The sequence below is a fragment of the Crotalus tigris genome, unplaced genomic scaffold (genome assembly GCF_016545835.1).
Source record: "Crotalus tigris isolate CLP2741 ecotype Arizona unplaced genomic scaffold, ASM1654583v1 scf7180000024340.7048381, whole genome shotgun sequence".
Classification (NCBI taxonomy): Eukaryota; Metazoa; Chordata; class Lepidosauria; order Squamata; family Viperidae; genus Crotalus; species Crotalus tigris.
In genome coordinates, this window is record NW_024100510.1 from 6,034,774 (window position 1) to 6,057,035 (window position 22,262).

General features: G+C 38.2%; 1 protein-coding gene across 2 annotated transcripts in view; it reads left to right on the forward strand.

Annotated features, from left to right (window-relative positions):
* Nucleotides 1-22,262, forward strand: part of LOC120300360 (cytochrome P450 2K1-like) — a 46,992-nt gene that overhangs the window by 18,043 nt on the left and 6,687 nt on the right. For both annotated transcript variants that reach the window (XM_039326283.1, XM_039326284.1), the window contains exons 4-6: nt 10,706-10,866; nt 11,560-11,733; nt 12,217-12,364. In XM_039326283.1, coding sequence (XP_039182217.1) covers nt 10,706-10,866; nt 11,560-11,733; nt 12,217-12,364 — 483 coding nt within the window. The remainder of the gene's footprint in view (nt 1-10,705; nt 10,867-11,559; nt 11,734-12,216; nt 12,365-22,262) is intronic.

Consider the following 22,262-nt stretch of genomic DNA (forward strand, 5'->3'; position numbering starts at 1 on the left):
GGCAGAGGCCCAGACGATTGTAACGCACCAGGAAGCTTTCAAAGTCAGAAGACTGCAGTTCGGGGTTAATGTAGCTCCTGGCATTTTCCAAAGCGTAATGAAGTGGACGCTTTGTAACATTCCAGGAGTTTGCCCATATTTCAATGATGTCCTCATCTCAGGGGAATCAATTGAAAACCTGTCCGAAAGGCTTCAGTCCGTTTTGCTACCTTTCCGCGAATCGGGGCTGAAGCTTAAACAGGAAAAATGCAAAATTGGAGTAACTCCACTTAATTCCTGGGGTTTCACATAGATGCCGAACCATCCATCCTGCTGAATCTAGGCCCCTAGTCGCAAGTCGAAGAGCGAGCTTCAAGCCTTCATTGGACTTCTAAATTTTTACCATTCCTTTCTCCCCCATAAGTGGACACAAATCCACAAAAGGAGTTTTGCTGAGGTCAAAGTATTGTTGTCTTCAAATGCTGTTCTAGCTCGTTTCAATGAGCAGCTGCCAGTGTGTATAGCTTGCGATGCATCCCCTTATGGGATCAGGGCTGTCTTAAGTCACCTCAAGGCTGATGGGACACAAGTTCCTGTAGCCTACTATTCAAGGACTCTGTCTTCTGCTGAGCATAATTACGCACAGATAGACAGAGAAGCCTTGGCCATTGTGGCTGGCATAAAAAAGTTCCATGACTTTTTGTATGGTTTCCACTTCACAGTCTTTACAGACCACAAGCCACTGCTGGGGTTGTTCACAACGAACAAGCAAACCCCACACATAATTTCTCCTAGAATGTTGAGGTGGTCAATATTCCTCTCTGCCTATGACTATTCCCTGGTTCACAAACCAGGTAAAGAAATGGGCCACGCAGATGGCCTTAGTAGGTTGCCTCTACAGTTCTTAGAATCAGATCCTGCTCCAGCTAACCACATCCTGGCTATCCAGGATTTGCCTGAGTCTCCCCTCAATGCAGGGGATGTGGCTGCAGAAACAGCCACTGATAACACGCTAACATGCATATTGAACTGGGTGCTGTCAGGATGGCCTGACACGTGTCCTGGCCCCAATTTCCAGAGTTCCTGGAAAAGGAAGCATGAGCTATCCACCTTTAAGGGTTGTGTCCTGTAGGGTAGCAGGGTAGTGATCCCAGCCTCATTGAGGACTAGAGTCTTGCAGTCTCTGCATGAGGGACATCCGGGAATAGTCTGGATGAAGGCGCTTGCACGCAGCTATCTCTGATGGCTTGGGCTTGATAAAGAGATTGAGACCAAGGTCCATGGGTGTCACGTTTGCCAACAGTCCAGGCCTGAAATGCCACAGGCTCCCGTGCATAGATGGGAGAACACACATGCTCCTTGGTCGAGGGTTCATATTGACTACGCTGGCCCCTTTCAGAGGTAATTCTTCCTCATTGTGGACAGTCACTCTAAATAGCTAGAGGTTGTTCCAGTGTCCACCACAACTACTGCCAGGACCATCCAGGTGCTGAGGAGAATCTTTGCCTCTCACGGGCTCCCAGATGTTCTTGTCTCCAACAACGGACCTTAATTCACTTCTTCGGAGTTCCAGGCCTTCCTGAAAGCCAACATGATTCTTTTCTTTCAAGCAAATGACAATGAGGATATATCCTTGCAGAACATTTGGGATACAGCAAAAGCATACATGAGGGGTGTAGCAATTTTGTACATGGCCAAGAGAAACAAAGAGAAAAAAACAATATAGGATGAGGCTCAAGGAAGGATACAAACAGGCCAAAACACAATTTCAGAGAGATCCTGAAAACAAAGGATTGAAAAACAAAATGGATTTAATTAAACATAAACTATGTATAGAGGATTCGGAAAAGTTAGCACAAAAATTACAGACAGCTAAGCAAAATAACTTGAACATGCGAATAAACTGGGAAGATGGCTAGTGTATAAGAAGACAGAAAGAGAAGCAACGGATTATTAATTTGGAAGATGAGAAAGGAGAGATTCAGGGGGAGGAGACTATAAAAAGGGAAATCGCCCAAAGATACTATGAAAAACTATATAAGAGAAATGAAGGAAAAAATGCAGAAAGGATAATAGAATACTTAGAGAAGGCAGACATACTGAAGATTCTGGAGGAAATAAAATCTATGTTAAATGAGGAAATAAGAATGGCTGAAATAATCAGGGCTATAAATAAACAAAAGATCAATAAGGCAACTGGCCCAAATGGAATACCAGCGAAACTATATAAAGAACAACAAAGTGCACTCAATCAATACCTACTAGAAGTTTTCAATGCTGTATTAACCGATGCTAAAATACCTAAGTCCTGGTCAGAGGCAAATATAATATTGATTCCAAAAGAAGAAGCAGAAAAAACACAGATACAAAATTATAGACCTATATCATTATTGAATTCTGACTATAAAATTTTTGCCTCAATAATGGCGGAGAGATTCAAAAAGTACCTAATTGATTTCATACATTTGGATCAAAATGGGTTTTTACCAAACAGACAGACTAAATGAAATATAAGAACAATCTTACACATTCTTGAATTTTATGAATCGCATAGTGATCGTCAAGTGGCACTTCTGTTCCTTGATGCACAGAAGGCTTTTGACAATGTTAATTGGCAATTTATGATGCAACAACTAAAATTAATGGATGTTGGGGAAATAATTTTAAACGTGATAACTGCAATATATTCCGAACAAAAGGCCCAGATCATAATAAATGGAGAGGCCACTAATAAATTCAACATACAGAAAGGTACAAGACAAGGATGTCCTCTCTCACCATTGTTATTTATATATACATTAGAAATTCTTGCTAAAGTAGTAAGAGAAGAAGAGCAGATTAAAGGATTTAAGATTAAGAAAGAAACATACAAACTTCAAGCTTATGCAGACGACTTAGCATTTATATTAGAAGACCCAGAACAATCAGGGCAGAAACTATTCGAAATATTGGAAGAGTATGGAGATCTGGCAGGTTTGAAAATAAATAGAAACAAAACAAAGATTATAACAAAAAACATGACTAACATACAAAAAGGAAACCTCGAGGCAAAATTAGGTATACAAGTAGTTTCCAAATTAAAATATCTAGGGATAATTATTTCAGCACGCTGCTCATCAATTAAAGAAGACAATTATGGCAAATTGGTAAAGAATATAAAAGTAGATTTAGATCGTTGGAAAAATTTGCATCTTTCATTACTGCCCTGATTTTTCTGGGTCTTCTAATATAAATGCTAAGTCGTCTGTATTCTTCCTTGAGCCTCATCCTATATTGTTTTTTCTCTTTGTTTCTCTTGGCCATGTACGAAATTGCTACACCCCTCATGTATGCTTTTGCCGTATCCCAAATGTTCTGCAAGGATATATCCTCATTGTCATTCGCTTGAAAGAAAAGGTGCATCTCTTTCTCCATTCTTTCCTTAAATTCTTTTTCTTTAAGAATCACTCTTTGGAAATTCCATCTTGGCCTGCTCATTTGTCCTTTCAGCGAAAACTTATCGGATTATGGTCTGCCCAGAGGCTAGGTTCAATATATATTTCTTGAATTTCCGAGGCTAATTCTTTTGTAAACCATAGCATGTCTATCCTGGTCCATGATCTGTGTCTATTAGAAAAATATGTGTATTCCCTCTTATCATAATTCCTTTCCCTCCAAACGTCATGTAAGCTAAGATCTGTACACATCTCAAAACAGGTTTTGGGAAGTGTTTTTGTTTGTTTGTTTGTTTCCTTTCCTTGCCTCTGTACTTTTATGGTCTTTTGTTTTATCTGCAATCGCATTAAAATCTCCAATTATACAGAAATCATCTCCCTCTGTATCACTCAGCTTATTATGAAGGTTTTTTAAAAAGAATACTTGAGCTCCATTTGAGGCATATATTGCAACAATTATTATATTTTTTTATTCAGCTTAGCTTCAACTATCAAGACCCTTCCCTCTTTATCATTATAGATTTGTTTCGAAATTATCTCCTGCTTAACATACAGAGCTACTCCTCTTTTTTTTGTCTAGTGCAGGGGTAATCAACCTTTTTATACGTACCGCCCACTTTTGTATCTCTGTTAGTAGTAAAATTTTCTAAGCGCCTACCAGTTCCATAGTAATAGTGATTTATAAAGTAGGGAAGTAACTTTACTTTATAAAATTTATAAAGCAGAGTTACAGCAAGTTAAAGCATATAATAATAATTACTTACCAAATACTTTATGTTGGACTTTCGCTAAGTTTGGCAGAATAAATCTTTATAAAACAATTTACTGTAGTTAAATCTATCTTTTTATTTATACTTTGCATACATAGAAGCATGAAGTTTGATGAAATTACATTTAATTAATTAAATTATTAATGAGATCCCTGAGGCTGATGCTGCAAAACTAAATACTGGATATCTGGCTAAATTTTTGTAAGGAACAAACGAAGATCTCCTCTTTCGGAAATATTCAGGTGGTTTCTTTCTTTGGTCATAATATGATTAATAGCACTAAAGCCTGATTCCACAAGATATGAGGTAGGGAAAGGTATCAATAAACTGAATATCATTTTCCACATATTTGAATATAAGACAGGCATTTTTTTACTTTGCCATAGGTTTTCATATCGAATTTATGTTTACTTTATTTATTTATTTACAAATATTTATATGCCGCCCAATCCCAAAGGACTCAGGGCAGCGTACAAAATTAAAAACAGTCATAAAACAATAAAATAATCCAGTCATACCGCGAGTCCGATCATATCCCGGCCCCCCGGGGACATCAGCCCCAGGCCTGCCGGAACAGGAGAGTTTTAACGGCTTTCTTAAAGGCCGGCAGGGTGGGAGTAGTTCGAACCTCGGGGGGAAGTTGATTCCACCAGGTCGGAGCCACCACAGAAAAGGCCCTTCCCAGAGGGCCCGCCAGCCGACATTGTCTGGCCAACAGGACCTGAAGGAGGCCCAATCTATGGGACCTCACTGGTCTCTGGGAGCTGTGCGGCAGAATGCGGTCCTGTAAGTAACCTGGCCCTATGCCATGAAGGGCTTTGAAGGTGATAACCAACACCTTGAATTGCGTCCAGAGACCCACAGGAAACCAGTGCAGCTCGCGGAGGATAGGTGACACGTGGGCGTACTTTGGCGCGCCCACAATCACTCTCACAGCTGCGTTCTGAATCAACTGCAGCCTCCGAACGCCCTTTAAGGGTAGCCCCATGTAGAGTGCGTTACAGTAATCCAGTCTTGAGGTGACAAGGGCATGAGTGACTGTGAGTAAAGCCTCCCGGTCCAAATAAGGCCGCAACTGGTGCACTAGGCGAACCTGTGCAAAGGTCCCCCTGGCCACAGCCGATAGATGTTGTTCCAAATTTAGCTGTGAGTCCAGGAGGACACCCAAGTTGCGTGCCTGCACTGAGGGAGGTAAATTTGCCCCCCCCAGGACTAAAGATGGACCATCCAGTTGGCCTTTGGGAGGCAAGACCCAGAGCCACTTGGTCTTGTCAGGGTTGAGTCTAAGCCTGTTCACCCCCATCCAGACCCTCACATCTTCCAGGCACCGGCACATCACGTCGACTGCTTCACTGAAAGGACACGGGGTGGAGATATACAATTGGGTATCATCCGCGTACTGATGATACCTCACCCCGTGTCGCCGAATGATCTCACCCAGCGGTTTCATGTAGATGTTAAAAAGGAGGGGGTCAGGACCGAGCCCTGAGGCACCCCATAATCGAGGCGCCTAGGGGTCGATCTCATCATATCTAATTTCTAACAGTTCTTCTTGGCAAGTTCTATCAGCCTCTTCAATATTTGCGGTAAAAGGATTTTTCATCCAGTCAAACACCTTCAATTTCAAAATATCTTCAAATTGTTTTTCCATGTCCAATTTAAGTTTGTTGAGGTGGCTACTGAATCTGTCAATATCCTCTGGAGTTACATAATCTTTTATAGATGATAATTCAGGAAACTGATGAAATTCTCTCTTCAAGAGATTATAACGAAATAGTTCAAGTTTGTCAATAAATAATGACACAATACTTTGGCAACTATAAGAGTTTTATTAGCTCCTTGAAGCTGCAAATTGACATCATGAAATCTCTTGAAAATATCTGCCAAATAAAAGGCATCATTCTTTACTGTTTTTAACTGTTGACACAGATTGGTCTCATTATTACTTTCAAAAAATTGTATGACACTATCATATAATGCTACAAAACAAGCCAAAGATGTACCCTTTGACAGCCACCGAACTTCTGTGTGCAAATGTAATGTAATAAAATCTTCATTATTGTCCTGGCAAAGCTGTCGAAACATTCTATCATTTTTTGAATTGGATTTGATCTTGTTTATGTCTCGAATTATTATAGTTAATGATGAATGGAGACTTGTACTTAGATATTTTCCTACAAGATGTTGTCTGTGCACCACACAATGAATACATAAAACATTTGGCACTTCTTCCTTCAAATAAGCAACAAATCCACGATAGTGACGTACCATTCATGGTGCTCCATCAGTAGCGCATGCAACAATATTATTCAAAGGAATATTATTTTTGTAAAGTATGATTTCACAGTATTAAAAATAGATAATCCTCTTCTATCTGTAATGAGATTTATTGCAAATAGCATTTCTTCTTGTAATGTATTGTTTTCATCAAAATAACATACATATGCCATCAATAAAGCATTATTATCTGTAATGGTAGACTCGTCCAATTGCATGGAAAATGAAGAGTTTTGGAGAATACTTTTCAGGGTTTTTTCAACATTAACTGCCTTTCTTCAATTCGTTGCTTTACTGTGCTATCGCTTAGGGGCAATGTTTTTAAAATTTCAGGTATATCCTGATGCATTACTGTTGAGATAAATTCTTTTATAGAGGGTATTATTACAGTTTCTCCAATATTATAGCTTTTACCACTTTTTGCAATTAATTGTGAAATGCAATAAGTAGCAATTAATCCATCTTCGTTCGCTGCATGTTGTTTCTTAAATGATGCAATGATTGTTAAATGATTTTGAATTTTTTTATATATTTCCTGAAAATATTCAATGGGCTTGTCCATATTATTTGGATGCTTTGTAAAAAGATGTTCTCACAATCGACTTGGCTTCATTGCCTCATTGGACAATGTTTTATGACACAATAAACACACTGGATGTTGTTTATTTACAACAGATTCTATGAAACCCATCTTCAGATACTCTGGCAAATAGCCATGTGCGTATTTCTTTTTTTGAGACATGGATTCACAATATTTTGTTTGAAGCTGTAGGCACGTGCTCACTCTCACAAATCTAACTGTGTACTGACCAATGCGACTGCAAACAAAAGAGCCTGCGCCGTGTATCGTTGTCTGCGCATGCATCTATTGCATCGTGGATTAGGTTTGGGGGGCGCCGGCTACCAGCTCTGCTTGTCTGTTACAGCTGGGTGGTGTGGGGGGAGATGCGCAAGCTATTCTGAAACGAGACTCTTGTTTGCGGTCGCACTATAGCGCCATTTAGTTTCACTTACGTAATGTGAACTAAACTTATGCACGGGCGATACAAATAGTATATTTTCAGAAATTTAAATTGTCACGGGGAATTTTATGAAAACCTAATGAAAATGTTTTTAAATAATGCTATGATTTTTTTTAAAAAAAATCAATTAAATTAAAAAAAAGAAAGTGTTTCAGTATCGGACAAAACCCCTACCTCCCACCATGAAAGCTGGAACGCCCACTAGTGGGCGGTAGGGACCAGGTTGACTACCACTGGTCTAGTGAAACATATAGCCTACCTAATTTAGGTTGTTCTAATAGATATTCTTGATCATTTTTTATGTGAACCTCCTGTAACTTTCCTATGCTTTACTGGTGCGTTCAACCCTCTAATATTTGTTGACCAAATCTTATACTCCTCTCCCATTGTCCTGTTTTTGTCATGTCTTTGTGCTTCTAGTAATTCTTATTTCCTTCGCCTCTTCTGAGCTTCTCCCCTGTTGTTCTAGCCTATCTTGACCTCTTCCCCCTCTCACTTCCTCCATGCTTTGCTCTGTCCCTCTTTTCTCCAACATTCATTCAATATCTTTTCTTTTTTCAACCATAACTCTTTCTTCTCTGAGATCCCTCAGGTCTTCCTCGGAAGCACAATATTGCCTGTAGAAGTCTTCCGCTTTCTCTACTGTATCCAATCTAAACCTCTTCTCTTGCCAAGTCACAATAAGCCCCTCTGGTGTTAACCATCTAAAATTTACATTGCTTTGATGTAACCTGGACATCAGGAAGAGGTAGTTCTTTCAGAAGTCTCTCATCCTTTTTGGTATCTGTTTTAATAATAATTTGTTTCCCTCCGTATTCTAACTGTTCATCATGTGTTCTATATAATAATTCATCTCTAATTTTCTTTTTTATAAACTTTACATGGACCTCTCTGGGAAGGTTATGTCGTGTCCCATAGTTTGTCTGCACCCTGTATGTCTCGTCCATTCCAGCAATCATCTCTTCTTTGTCAATCTCCAGAGCTCCTGCCAACAAACCCGCCATCTTGTCTGGAAGATCTTCTCCTCTTTCCTCAATAACATTTTGGAATCTAAGATATTGGGTCGCCTTCTCCGCTTCCAGTAACGTCACCACTGTCATAACTCTTTATCAGCTTCAGTTAAGTTTTTGTCCCTCTCTTCCATCTTCTTTTCTTCATTATCCAATCTTTGCTCTACTGCCAGCAGCTTCTGTTCATTTTGCTGCTGAAAAGCTTCAAATCTTCTGTCCATTGCCTGAATCTTCTCTCTCATTTCTCCAGTAACATTCCTTACTACTTCCATCCATTGCCTGAATCTTCTCTCTCATTTCTCCAGTAACATTCCTTACTACTTCTAGCTCCGTTTTGATTTCCTCATGGTTCTTCATCATGACTTCCTGGATTGTCTGCATCATTGCCTACAATTCTTTAAGTGAATTGGAACATTCTCTTTGAAGCATGTCATCTAACGATCTTTGGCTCATAGGGCTGGAACCTTGTGTTACGTTTTTCTTCCCCCCACCAATCTTAACTAAATTTGGATTGCTTGCCATTTTAAATAAACTTTCCCACCACTTACTCTTCTTCCAAAATATCCACTTTCCACTTCCCTCTTTTCGTTCTTCCTGTTTCGCCCCCCCCTTACGTTATTCCCCCTCCAGGTGTTTAAACAACAACAATATTGCTGGTATATTCTATCTATGTAACTCTATCAATATAATACTGATGCAAGTACAAATTCTAACAGTTCAATCTCAGCTGTTAACTTTAAGCTTTCCCAGCACTTTCCTTTTTTTATATAATCCAATAAACCCTTCAATCTCTCTTTAATATCCTGTCTCTTTTCTTCTTTCTTCTGTCTCATACCATACAGTTCTATATGTCCAGTCACCTGCTATCTCCTCAGCAACACTTTCCAAGGTTGTCAGTCTCTATATCATTCCAGTTCCTACTATCATGCAATCTCTATCTCTTTCCAGGGAGAAGAAAAAAAAACACTAAAAGAAAGAGATCAGACACCTTTCTGCTGGCCAATCCACTCAGCAGACAAAGGCAAAAGCCTGAGGTCATAAGACAAGGTTCTTAGCTTAAATGAAGGTTAATTCCTGTCCTTTTGTGGGCTTTTAAAACGCCAGGTCTTTAAACAGTGCAGCCTGGCTCCTCCACATCAGGCTCTTCTGGGCGTTGTTCCTTCCACTTTCACTCGCCGCGCTTTCTTTCCACTCCTTCAGCTTCACTTTTTCTAGGCTTCCCCTTTCCACATTCTCTTTTGATGCGTCTACCAAAACCACTCACAAAGCTTTGGGAAAAGTCAATTTAGTTAAGTCCAATTTATCATCGTTCTGCTATTTCCTCGCTTACTCCATCCAGCTGTCAGCTTCAGCGGCCACTTTTGGCCGTCTTCTTCCCGATCTGCTCGGTACCGGGTTTATCCGCTACCCTTCGCCAGTCACCACAGACGGCAGATCAGCTGATCGCCCACACCTTCCGTTGCCCCTACGAGGCTTCTTTCAGCTCTGACAGCTGGCTCCGCCCCCGTTTCCATTTATTGAGCATGTCTGCATATCTACAAGCTCATCAGGCTATTTGCTTTTTGGTACACTAGCTGCAATAAAACAAGGAGTGAGATCAAAAAAATTACGATAGCTAGTTATTAAGCAATACATACGAATCAAAGTCCACATGCATCTGCCTTCCAGAGTTAAATTCTAGTCTTTTCCTTCTAACATTCTGAGTGAATGTTAGTATTTTGGCTGTTCTGTTCAGAGATTTGAGAGTGTGAAGTGACTGTAATATTATCTTAATCATTTTGTCCTGCCTTTCGGGAACTATTGGGTATATTCAACCAAAAATATCTGCACTGAAATCTGTTATAATTTCCTCCCATATAATACACCTACTTTTTCTTTCTTCATTTTATGAAGCTGAGTAGCCATTTGATCTTTAAAACTGCAATCATTTAATGAGGAAGTATTGCAATAACTTCCCAAGTGTTTTATCCTCAGGGAGTTCCACAGTTGCAAAGAAAACATCACGGATGTATTGCAATTCTGCCTCTGAGGAAATGAATTACCCTTTAAATATCTTTGCATATTTTTTTTAATCTAAATACTTCCAATGACATCAGCACTAACTATAGTTTTCTATGATAAATGCTCCATTTGTGCAAGCTGATTTTGAATATAAATGTAGTAAAACACAGATTTAATCCTGGTTTTTCTTTTTGATCTATTGTTTTGCCTAGGAAAACCATTTGACATCACAACAATTCTGACTGCTGCTGCTTCCAACATTATAGTTTCTATTCTATTTGGGAAACACTATGAATATGAAGATGCCACATTTCTACAACTACTGAAGATAATTGGGGAAAATATTCAGCTTTCAGGAAGCCCTGCTGTGTTGGTAACCTAATTTCTTATTTGAAAAAAAAAATGTCATGAAAAACAGGCAGCAGAATGTGTGTCATTCAAGCTTTATTGAGAAGCAAAGCAAAGTTGCTTCACATGGGCATCTGTAGCAAGATTTCATCCAAAGACAACATGAACATGATGACATCAGGATTCAAATCCTACCCTTATGTAGTTTTATGTAAACATCTCATGCAAGTATGGAAATCACTTTTTAGCATCACAACCTCATAATGCATGGTTCATCACTTCCTCTCCCTTCCTTGCAAACGCTTGTGAACACACTGAAATTGGAGGAATGGGAGCCTCTACTGCAAAGATCTTTCCATCGTTCTTTTACTCTTTACAGTACTATCTAACTTTACGTATACTAAATAGCTCTCTTGTTTCGGTCTTTTGTTGAGTTTCTTTTATTCCTGTTCCTTGTTTGGGAATCAGCACAATGAGAGCTTAACAGTTCATTCAATAGTATGTAGACAATAAGCACTCCCTCTTCCAAAACCTCTGTGGAGGTTCAGTCCATGAAATTTGGGGCTTAGTGAATTAGCAAAATTGACTATCCAAAGCTCATTCACTCATGTGATTTTGCTTCTTATTGGTTGGGCTTTTTTTGTTTGTTTGTTTGTTTGTTTTTTTGCAGACTTTGGGAACATAACATAATATCTGTTTTCTTTTATCATTCTTTCAGCTATACAATTTGTTTCCCAAGTTGGGGTTCTGTTTTGGTGCTTATAAAACAGTAATGAAGAATGAAAAAGAGCTCCATGATTTCATACGGACCACCTTCATAGAATATCTCCAAGATCTTGATGAAAATGACCAGAGAAATTTTATTGAAACATTTCTTGTTCAGCAAAGACAGGTAATGAATTATTTTATCTATGTCTGTTATTACTGATTTGTTTTAAAAAATATTTTAAAAATGCATCTCCAGATATACTATCTGCAGGTTGATTAAGATCTTTCTTTCAGAAATATAGAACAAAACAAATTTCCAAAGCAGTTTTAATCATTCCCTCTTCATTACTTTCAGAATGTGCATCTGCTTAAAACTATACCCAGGTTGATTGTTCTCTCCATTAAAAATGCCAAAATATTTATTCCTGTCTGGAGGAGTAGGTCCAAGTGGGGATAGGAGTGGGCAATCCCTTTGTGCCAATCTTTGCTCTTTCTGTATAACTGTTTGACTTTAGAGTTTTTCTTCTAGAAATCCAATAGTGTTGGGGTGACCATAAGCTCTCGGTGAGGCTATTACCCACATATGAAGTGTCCTCTTAGATTTTAGGAATATTCATTATGTGGGAAGATTGAACTTTCTTACTAGTATTTTCTTTGTACACTTCAGGAGAATATGAAGACGACACATGGTGGATATTTCCATAATGAAAACCTTATAGGTCTTGTGGATGATTTGTTTGCTGCTGGTACAGACACAACGGCAAACACTCTGCGCTGGGCCATACTCCTAATGATGAAGTACCGAGAAATCCAGAGTAAGCACTTCTTAAAATTGTATTGAGTTTTATAGGATTGGGGATAGAATAGGATCAGGATAAAGATTAAGGTTTATGGTGGGGTTGGGATCAGGATTGGTCTTGGGAGGGGGTTGGGGTCAATCTTTAGCAAACATTGTCTGGGTACATATGTTCAGTTAACAATAGTTAATATAGTAATAAGTAACTGCAATAAGTGTAATAAACGATAATCATAAACAGTATCAGTTAGTTAATGCATATCATTCTTCTTACTAATATATATTCAAAATAACATATCACATTCATTTCTCACTAGTTCGTTTTCCTAACCATTGGTAAAAATTATCCCATGTTCTGAAGTAAACTGAATCTTCTTTCTCTTTAATCTCTAAAGTCAATCTATCCATTTCTGCACATTCTAAGATTTTCTTAATTAAAACCTCTTCAGCTGGTAAGTTTTCATTTTTCCAATATTGGGCAAATACTGTTCTTGCTGCTGTCAGTATATGCAATATTAAATATTCATTCTCCTTCTCATAGTTAGATCCTAATATTCCTAACAAAAACAGTTCTGGTTTAAATTTTGTCTTTCTTTTAATCATTTTTTCTAACCATGTATGTATCTTACCCTAAAACTTTTTTGTTAGGGCATGTCCACCAGATATGATAGTAAGTACCTGGCCTTTGTTTACATTTCCAGCAATTATTTGAAGTATTTTTAAACATTTTTTGCTAATCTTACTGGTGTCATATGCCATCTGTAAAACATTTTATACAAATTTTCTTTATATGAGACTGCTTTAGTCAATTTGATATTTCTATCTCATAGTGATATTGGTCTATAGTTTTTTATTTGTGTAAGGTCAGTATCTTCTTTAGGTATTAAAGTAATATTAGCTTCAGTTCACGACTTTGGAATTTTAGTCTCCAACGAGATTTCATTACACAGTTCTTTCAACGTCGGACTTAATACATCTTGTAATGCTGTATAAAATTCTGCAGGAAGTCCTTCTGGACCAAGAGTCTTATCTGTTTTTTGCCTTTTTATGGCTTCTATAATTTTCATCATTGATATTTTCCCATTTAGTATATTTCAAATATTTTCCGGGATTTTTAGCAAGTCTGCTTTTTTAAAGTATGACTGTATTTTTTCTTTAGGAACTTTCTCTGCCTTATAAAGTGTCTCATACTAGTCTTTAATGATTTTTTTCATTGCATCATTTTGGAATTGTAATTCTCCTTTTGAATCTTGTAGCTTATTTATCATTCTTTTTTCTTCTTTTTTTTTCTTCAGTCTATATGCTAACCATCTCCCTGGCTTATTAGCATCTTCGAAGAAATTCTGTTTAGTCTGCTTAATCTATTGAGACATTATTTCCGTCTCAGCAAGGTTTAATTTATTGCTTTATTATCTCCATTTGTTTCTTTGTTTTGTGGGTCTATTTGTAACTCTAGTTCCAATTTTTTAAGTTCTTCTCTCAGCTTTAAGTGTAATCATTTCTTTTCTTTATTCTTTTTAGAAGCATAAGTTATAGCCAGCCCTCTGTAGTATGCTTTGGCCATGTCCCATACATTTTGGAGAGATGTTTCTTCTTTCTTGTTTATTTTTTTAAAAAATCCATTTCCTTTGTTGCTAGTTGTAAGAATTCATTTTCTTTCAATATAGATTTATTCAGAAACCATCTTAGTTTTTTCTTGGCTTCTTTCCAGATCATTTTTATTGGGTTGTGGTCTGCCCAAACATTAGTTTCTATCTCCACCTCTTGTATTATCATTTTCAAGTCAAAAGATATCCATATCATGTCAATTCTAGACCATGATTTATGTCTATTTGAACAAAATGTATATTGTAGTTTTTCTGGGTTTCTTTCTCTCCATATGTCTTGAATACACAATTCTTCTTTCATTTTTAAAAATGCTTTAGGTAGTATATTTCCTCCTTTTTTCCCTTGTTTATGGCTTTTATAATCCAAAGTCGCATTTGCTATTGCATTAAAGCAGTGGTTCTCAACCTGTAGGTCGGGACCCCATTTGGGGTCGAACGACCATTTCACGGGGGTCGCCAAACAATGCAGTCCGCCATTTTTTTCTCCTTTTCCTTAGCTGTGCTACTCCCTTTTATTCTATTGGCTTTTGAAAGCCAATAGAATAGACTCTCTTGAATAAAGTCTGAGCCCACCAAAAGTCCCATTCTGCAAATGGTGCTGCACCAGTTGAGTAGTCCTCAACTTACGACCGGTTGAGTAGTCCTCGACTTACGACCGGTTGGGGGTCGCGGCATTAAAAAGGTTGAGAACCACTGCATTAAAGTCTCCCATTATACAAAGATTTTGATAATTTAATCCAATATTTCTTGTGTAGTTGTTGATAAAATTGCTCTTCCTTATCATTAGGTGCATGTATTGCTACCATCAATATCTGTTTTTGATCCACCATAATTTCCACCATTAATATTCTCCCCTCTTCATCTGGATAAATTTGTTTGGAATTCATCTTTTCTTTAATATACAGGGATATTCCTCTTTTCTTTTGAGATGCAAGTGTAAAATAAAGTTTGCCAATTTTCAGTTGTTCTAGAATTTTGGAATGTTGTCTCTTAATGTGTGTCTCCTGGAGGCAAATTATGTTCATTTTTAGTTTTTGCAGTCTTGTAAAAAAATTTCTCCTTTTTAAGGGAGAGTTTAGTCCATTTATATTTATTGATAAAATTCCAATCTCCTCCATCTCTTAATTATATCTAGGTCTCAGTCTTCTAGTTGATCTTATCTGTCTCTGGTCTCTCGGTCTTGCTCCTTCTTCTGGGTACCGTACTTTCTGGTGTATAAGACGACTTTCGCAAGCTTTAAAATTGGCGTCGAAGACGGGGGTCGTCTTATACACCGAGTAGTCTTATTTGCCGGAAATAACAGTAGTTAATAATAATAATAATAATAGTAAAGTTGGAAGGGACCTTGGAGGTCATCTAGTCCAACCCCCTGCTCGGGCAGGAAACCCTACACCATTTCGGACAAATGGCTGTCCAGTCTCTTCTTAAAAACTTCCAGTGTTGGAGCATTTACTGCTTCTGGAGGCAAGCTGTTCCACTGATTAATTGTTCTCACTGTCAGGAAGTTTCTCCTTAGTTCTAGGTTGCTTCTCTCCTTGATTAGTTTCCACCCGTTGCTTCTTGTCCTGCCTTCAGGTGCTTTGGAAAATAGCTTAATTCCCTCTTCTTTATGGCAGCCCCTGAGATATTGGAATACTGCTATCATGTCCCCCCTTGTCCTTCTCTTCGTTAAACTAGACATACCCAATTCTAGCAACCGTTCCTTATATGTTTTAGCCTCCAGTCCCCTAATCATCTTTGTTGCTCTTCTCTGTACTCTTTCTAGAGTCTCAACATCTTTTTTACATCGTGGTGACCAAAACTGGATGCAGTATTCCAAGTGTGGCCTTACCAAGGCATTGAAAGTGGTATTAATACTTCACGTGATCTTGATTCTATCCCTCTGTTAATGCAGCCTAGCACTGTGTTGGCCTTTTTGGCAGCTGCAGCACACTGCTGGCTCATATTTAAGTGATTGTCTACTAGGACTCCGAGGTCCCTCTCACAGTTACTACTATTGAGCATGGTGCCACCTATGCTGTACTTGTGCATTTGGTTTTTCTTGCCTAAATGTAGAACCTTGCTTTTTTCACCATTGAATTTCATTTTGTTAGTTAGTGCCCAGTGTTCAAGTCTGTCCAGATCCTTCTGTATCTGAAGCCTGTCTTCTGGAGTGTTGGCTATTCCTGCCAGCTTGGTGTCGTCTGCAAATTTGATGAGTTCCCCATCTATCCCTTCATCCAAATCGTTGATGAAGATGTTGAAGAGTACTGGGCCCAGAACAGAGCCCTGGGGCACCCCACTACACACTTCCCTCCATATAGATGCAGTTCCATTGAGGACCACTCGCTGAGTACGGCCGGTCAGCCAGCTACGGATCCATCTGGTGGTGGTTCTGTCTACCCCACATTTTTCTATCTTGTCAAGTAGTAGGTTGTGATCTACTTTATCAAATGCCTTACTGAAGTCCAAGTAAATTATGTCCACAGCATTCCTCTGATCCACTAATTTTGTCACTTGGTCAAAGAATGCAATAAGATTTGTCTGGCATGATCTATTTTTGACAAACCCATGTTGGCTTTTAGTAATGACTTTGTTTGCCTCTAGGTGTTCGTTGATTCGTTGTTTGATTATCTTTTCCAGGATCTTCCCAGGTATTGAGGTCAGGCTGATAGGTCTGTAATTTCCTGGATCCATTTTTTTTCCTTTTTTGAGGATGGGAACTACATCAGCTCTTTTCCAGTCCTCTGGTAGTTCCCCTGTGTTCCAGGATCTTTGAAAAATATAGTTCAGTGGCTCCGATATCACATCTGCCAGTTCCTTGAGAACTCTGGGGTGTAATCCATCTGGTCCTGGCGATTTGAACTCATCTAGGCTGGACAGGTGCTCCCTAACCATTTTCTTGCCTATCTTAACTTGTGTTTCTGTTTTGTTTTTTATGGCACTATTTTTGATAGGTTGGTCTGTTTTTTCCCTTTGTGTAAAGACAGATGCAAAACACGAGTTAAATAGTTCTGCTTTCTCCCTGTTGTTTGTCACCTTCTTGCCACTTCCACCCACTAATGGACCAATCGTTTCCTTCACTTTTTTCTTGTTTTTTACATGTTGAAAGAAGCTTTTTTTGTTATTTTTGACTTTGGTCACAAGCCTTAGTTCATTTTGAGCCTTGGCTTTCTTCACTTCATCTTTGCAGGCTCGGGCTATTTGCTGATATTCTGACTTAGTTATGTTCCCCTCTTTCCACTTTCTATACTTGTCCTTTTTATCTTTCAATTTGTCAGAGAGTTCTTTATGCAGCCATGCTGGTTTCTTTTGAGAGCTGTTGTTTTTCCTCTTTGTTGGTATTGTGCTAGACTGTGCTTTTATTATCTCATTTTTCAAAATTTCCCAAGCTTCTTGAGTTGTTTTCCCCTTGAGGATTCTCATCCATGGAATCCTTCCCAAGCCCTCTCTAAGTTTATTGAAATTAGCTCTCTTGAAGTCCAAGACTCTAGTTTGACTGTGTTCTATTGGTTGTGCTTCTATAATGTTGAATTCTAATATTGCATGATCACTTCCTCCCAGGGTTCCTATGGCTTCAACACCGTCTATCATTTCATCTCTGTTAGTGAGAATTAGATCCAAGATGGCTAATCCCCTAGTTCCCTTCTCTACTTTTTGGGAGACAAAGTTGTCTGCTAGGTTTGCCAGGAACCTGTTTGATCTTCCACTTGGTGCGGAGTTTGTCTCCCAGTTGATGTCAGGGTAGTTAAAGTCCCCCATTACTATTGTGATGTGCTTCCTACATACCTTAGTTAGCTGACTAGCAAAAAGTTCATCTATTTCCTCTGTTTGGTTGGGTGGTCTGTAGTATACACCTATGGCAATGTCATTCCCCCCCCCTTTTATATTGACCCAAATGCATTCAAGACAGTTTTTATCATTGTTGTACTCTATTTCTGTGGAGATGTAGTTATTTCTTATATAGAGAGCAACTCCACCTCCTCTTTTATTTGGTCTGTTTCTTTTAAATAATTTAAATCCCTCTAGCTGTGTGTTCCATGTGTGGTTTCATCCCACCATGTTTCCGTAATGGCAACAATATCGTATCTGCCCTCATTAACCTGAATTTCTAGTTCACCCTGTTTGCTGTTCATACTCTGTGCATTGGTGTATAAACATTTGAGTCCTTTGTGGGTGGCCCTGTGTTTCCTTTCTACATAACCTGTGTGGTGCCTGAGTTCCCCTATTGTCTTACCACCTATTTGGTTAGTGCACTTTATGTGGCACTCGCTATTAGAGGCTTCATTTTGATTGATAGCAAGGTTGGTATTCTTGTCCACACACACATCTATGCTACATGCACTGATAGCTCTATAGTTTTTAAATTGCCGGGGACAGGGTTGTTCCGTATCAATTAACTCCCTGTCCCCGCTGTTTAGTTTAAATTTCCCTCCAGAAAATCTGTGAATTTATAGCCGAGTAACTCAGTCCCTTTTTTTGATGGATGCAAACCATCTCTTTTGTACATCTTTTGATTGGACCAGCTACTGACATCGTGACTAATATATCCAAAGCCTTCCCCTTTACACCACTCCTTTAGCCACATATTGAATTGTGCTATGCGCTGGCCTTTTCCGTTTTGCTCCTTATACACTGGTAAAACCTCTGAGAAAGTAAGCCTACAGCTTATTCTGCTAAGTTCCTTCCCCAAGCTCTGGAAATCATTCTGCACAGAGAGTACATCTTTTTGTGACAGATCATTAGTGCCAAGATGTACAATAGCCTCCACATCACAGTCCTTGCTGCCATTCTTGATTATTTTAGAAATACGCTTCTTGTCCCTACTGGCAGTAGCACCTGGAAGACACCTGACCTCTTTCAAAGCCTCTGTGTCCTTTCCTAAATTTACATCCCTTATAATTGAATCACCTACCAGAAGGTAGCTTCTCTTTTTGGGAGCCTTTCTATTCTTGCATGACTGATGTGCAATACCTGATTCACACTTCTCCCTGTCAAAATCTAGTTCTTCATCTCGGACCACAATCCCCTGCTTATTTGAGTTATCTTCACAAATACCTTTACCAGTCTCCTTAATGTCCCTATTAAGGTCAGCAAGGGCACTGTAGCTGTTGTGCAGGGATATAAGACAACTTTCTAGGCATGCGACTCGGCGCCGAAGACGGGGGTCGTCTTATACACCGGGTCGCCTTATACGCCGGAATATACAGTATGTATTTATGACTTCTTCCTCCTCTGTTTTTTTAGTGGCTCCTCCTACCATTTCTTCTTGCTTCTTGGGTTCAGGATCACCATTTTCCAGGAAAGCTCTGTGGTTGTCAAAAAAATCCATTGCTTTAAGTGTCCAGTCTGTATCTTTTCATGTCCCAGTAGATTAAGATCCCTTCTGGAATCAACCATCTAAAATTCACTCCTTTTTCAGCCAATTTCCTGGTTAGAAACTGATAGCCTCTTTGGGCCTCTCTTGTCCTTCTAGGAATTTGTTTGAGAATTACTATTTCTTTTCCTTTATATCTTAACAGTTGATCTCTTACTTTTCTCAAAATGTCATCTCTTATGGATCTTTTAAGAAATCTAACATGGACTTCCCTGGGCACTTTATTTCTTCTAGCATAGTTTGAGTTGACTCTATAGATCTGATCCAATTCTTCTTCCATTTGGGTCTTCCCCATCACTAGAACATCTGCCAGTAACTCCGTTATCAAATCCAAGAGATCCTCTTCCTTGTCTTCTATTATATTTTGGAATCTTAAAAAATATGAGGTCCGTTCCATTTCTATGACTGCCAACGAGTCTTCCAATTCTCCATTTATTTGGGCCAATTTTTCATTTTCATCTTTTAAAGCTTCTAATTTTTAGTCAACTTCAATTGACGTATCCTCCATTTTTTAAAATTTTTGTTGATTGTCTGTAATCATCTGGTTAAACTTTTCAATTTGGGAATCTATATTAGTAATTTTTTTTATTCATTTTGTCAAGATCATTTTTCAAGTCTTCATGATTTTTCGTTGAAGTTGTCATTTGGGCTGCAATTGCTTGCAAAATTGCTTGAGTCTCTTTTTGGTGAACACCCACCTTTTCCTGCTACAGCATCATCACAATTGATTTCTGATATACTGGACTTGCAGAAGTCGAGGCAGGAGCAGAAGATCCCTTTTTCCCAAGTTTAGATAGATTTGAAGCACTCATCTTAGTCTTTACTTCTTGAATTGTAATCCACCAGGTAGCCAAAAGGCCAGCTTTTATAATCTCATAGGCTCCTATTAATTAGGAGGGGAAATCCATAGAAGTAGTTAAAAAAGTAATAGTAAAAGAAAGCAAAAGTAAAAATAGCAACAAGGAAAACAGGAGGGGAAAAAAGAGAGCAAAAATGCTCCCAAAATACCCAGAAAAAGAAGAAGAAAAAGGAAAAAGCAGAAATATCAAAATTATAATCCACCAAGATCTGTTCTGGGAAGTTTCTTAATTTTCAATTCTTCTAGGACAGCTTGTTATAATCCAGGGAGGCAGATGGCTCCAAATACTATTTGTAAATATAGTCTATCTTATAAAGCCAGGTAAACCAAAATAAAGTCTTTTCTCCAGCAAGGTTTCAAGGACTTTCAAATAAATACTGTCTGGGCATGCAGCCAATATTCTAATCTGAAAAAGCTTCAGTCAAGGGAAAGTGAAATAGTTCTCAATTTAACCACTAAGTATCCATTCCCAACGCATTTAGAGGAGGGGAAAATGGTGAAAGTAAAAGATCAGGAAGTTCCACCCCTCCCTAAAAGTAAAAAGCACACTCTCAGGCTGTAAAGGAGCTATTTGCCAAACAGGAATCCACTTCCAGTGAGAAAGGAAAAGTATTCTCACCCAGCTCAGCTGTTTGCTGTCAGTCTAAGCTTCTTCTTCGTTTCTGATGAAGCAATGGCAATGGCAGACCACATAAATGCAGTCTGCCTTTCTGCTGATTCCGGGGGCTCCTTTGGCTCCAGTGAGCCAGCTAACACTGACCCGCAGTCCCCAAAACTTCACCCCTTGGTGGCCACCTCTCCGGGCAGCTTTCAGTTTAAATGGACCCACTGGCAGGCAAAAATCGGACCCAGGAAGAGGAAAATCTTTCCCCTGGGTCTATTCTTCAGCTATGTCACCGGAAAGCACTTTCATTTCATGGGCTTGCAATACATCTATAAAAAATAACTGAAAAAGAATTGTTGGCATCTGAAATGTTACCTGAGTGAAGGGAAAGAGATGAACCAAGAATTAAGTTGTTTTTCAAATGGACAACATTGACTCACTAAAGGTAAATAAACCTACCTCCTAAATGAAATTGAATTTTAATAAACTCAAACCATTTAAAGCTACACAGGGATTATTAGAATGTTTCTTATATGTTTTGTTTCCATTTTTATTTGTTTTGCACTTTTAAATATAATCATGTTTTCATTTTAATCTTCACTCTAGCATAATGTATTTTAAATATGTATATATATTTTCCCTTTTATATTAGCAAATTAATAAGAAATAAAATCAGGGAAAATTTGCCCTTCACACCCTAGTATGAGGCAAGTGAAGTGACTTTCTATTAAAAATATGGCATTTCAATTGTGATTAGACTTTGATGCCTCTCCATGAGCTTCAATTTAAATTTCATTCTTTCTCTGAGCTGAAAGGGTAAACTGAGAGTCACTCATTAGTTCATCTCTTCTCTGAATGGAAATATTCTTTTTTTTTTAATTGAATTTTTGAAATTTTACAAAAACAAAACAACCCATCCCCAACCCTCCCCAACCCTCCCATTCCCTCCCCCGACCTTCCCAGAGCTGAACATAGGCTTAATTAAAATTTCTTCAAAAAATCTAAAAAAAAGATATAAACCATGAATAAATCTAAATATTAAATACATTAATTAAACAAATTATAAGATAATTAACAATAATATATATATATATATATATATATATATATATATATATATATATATATATATATATATAAACAGATACCAAAAGAATAATACTTGAGAGGAAAAAGAATAAAGAAAAGGAAAAAAGAAAAAGATAAAAGAAAGTATAATAAAAATACATTATTCATTTGTATCAAGATCCCACGCATGAAAGCTTTACCTGCATCCCATACCATTGACATTGAAGTTCCCTTATGCATATTTAAGACAAAATAATCCTTTAAGTGCTCCTTTAATTTTTGAACATTCTTTTCTTGTCTAAATAGATTTTCATTCATCCTCCACGATCTCCTCTCCTCTCTTTCATCAACCAACTCCATCCAAACTGGACTATGATCCATCAATGATGGCGGCTACATTGTAGCCGTCCTCCTGGGACAGCG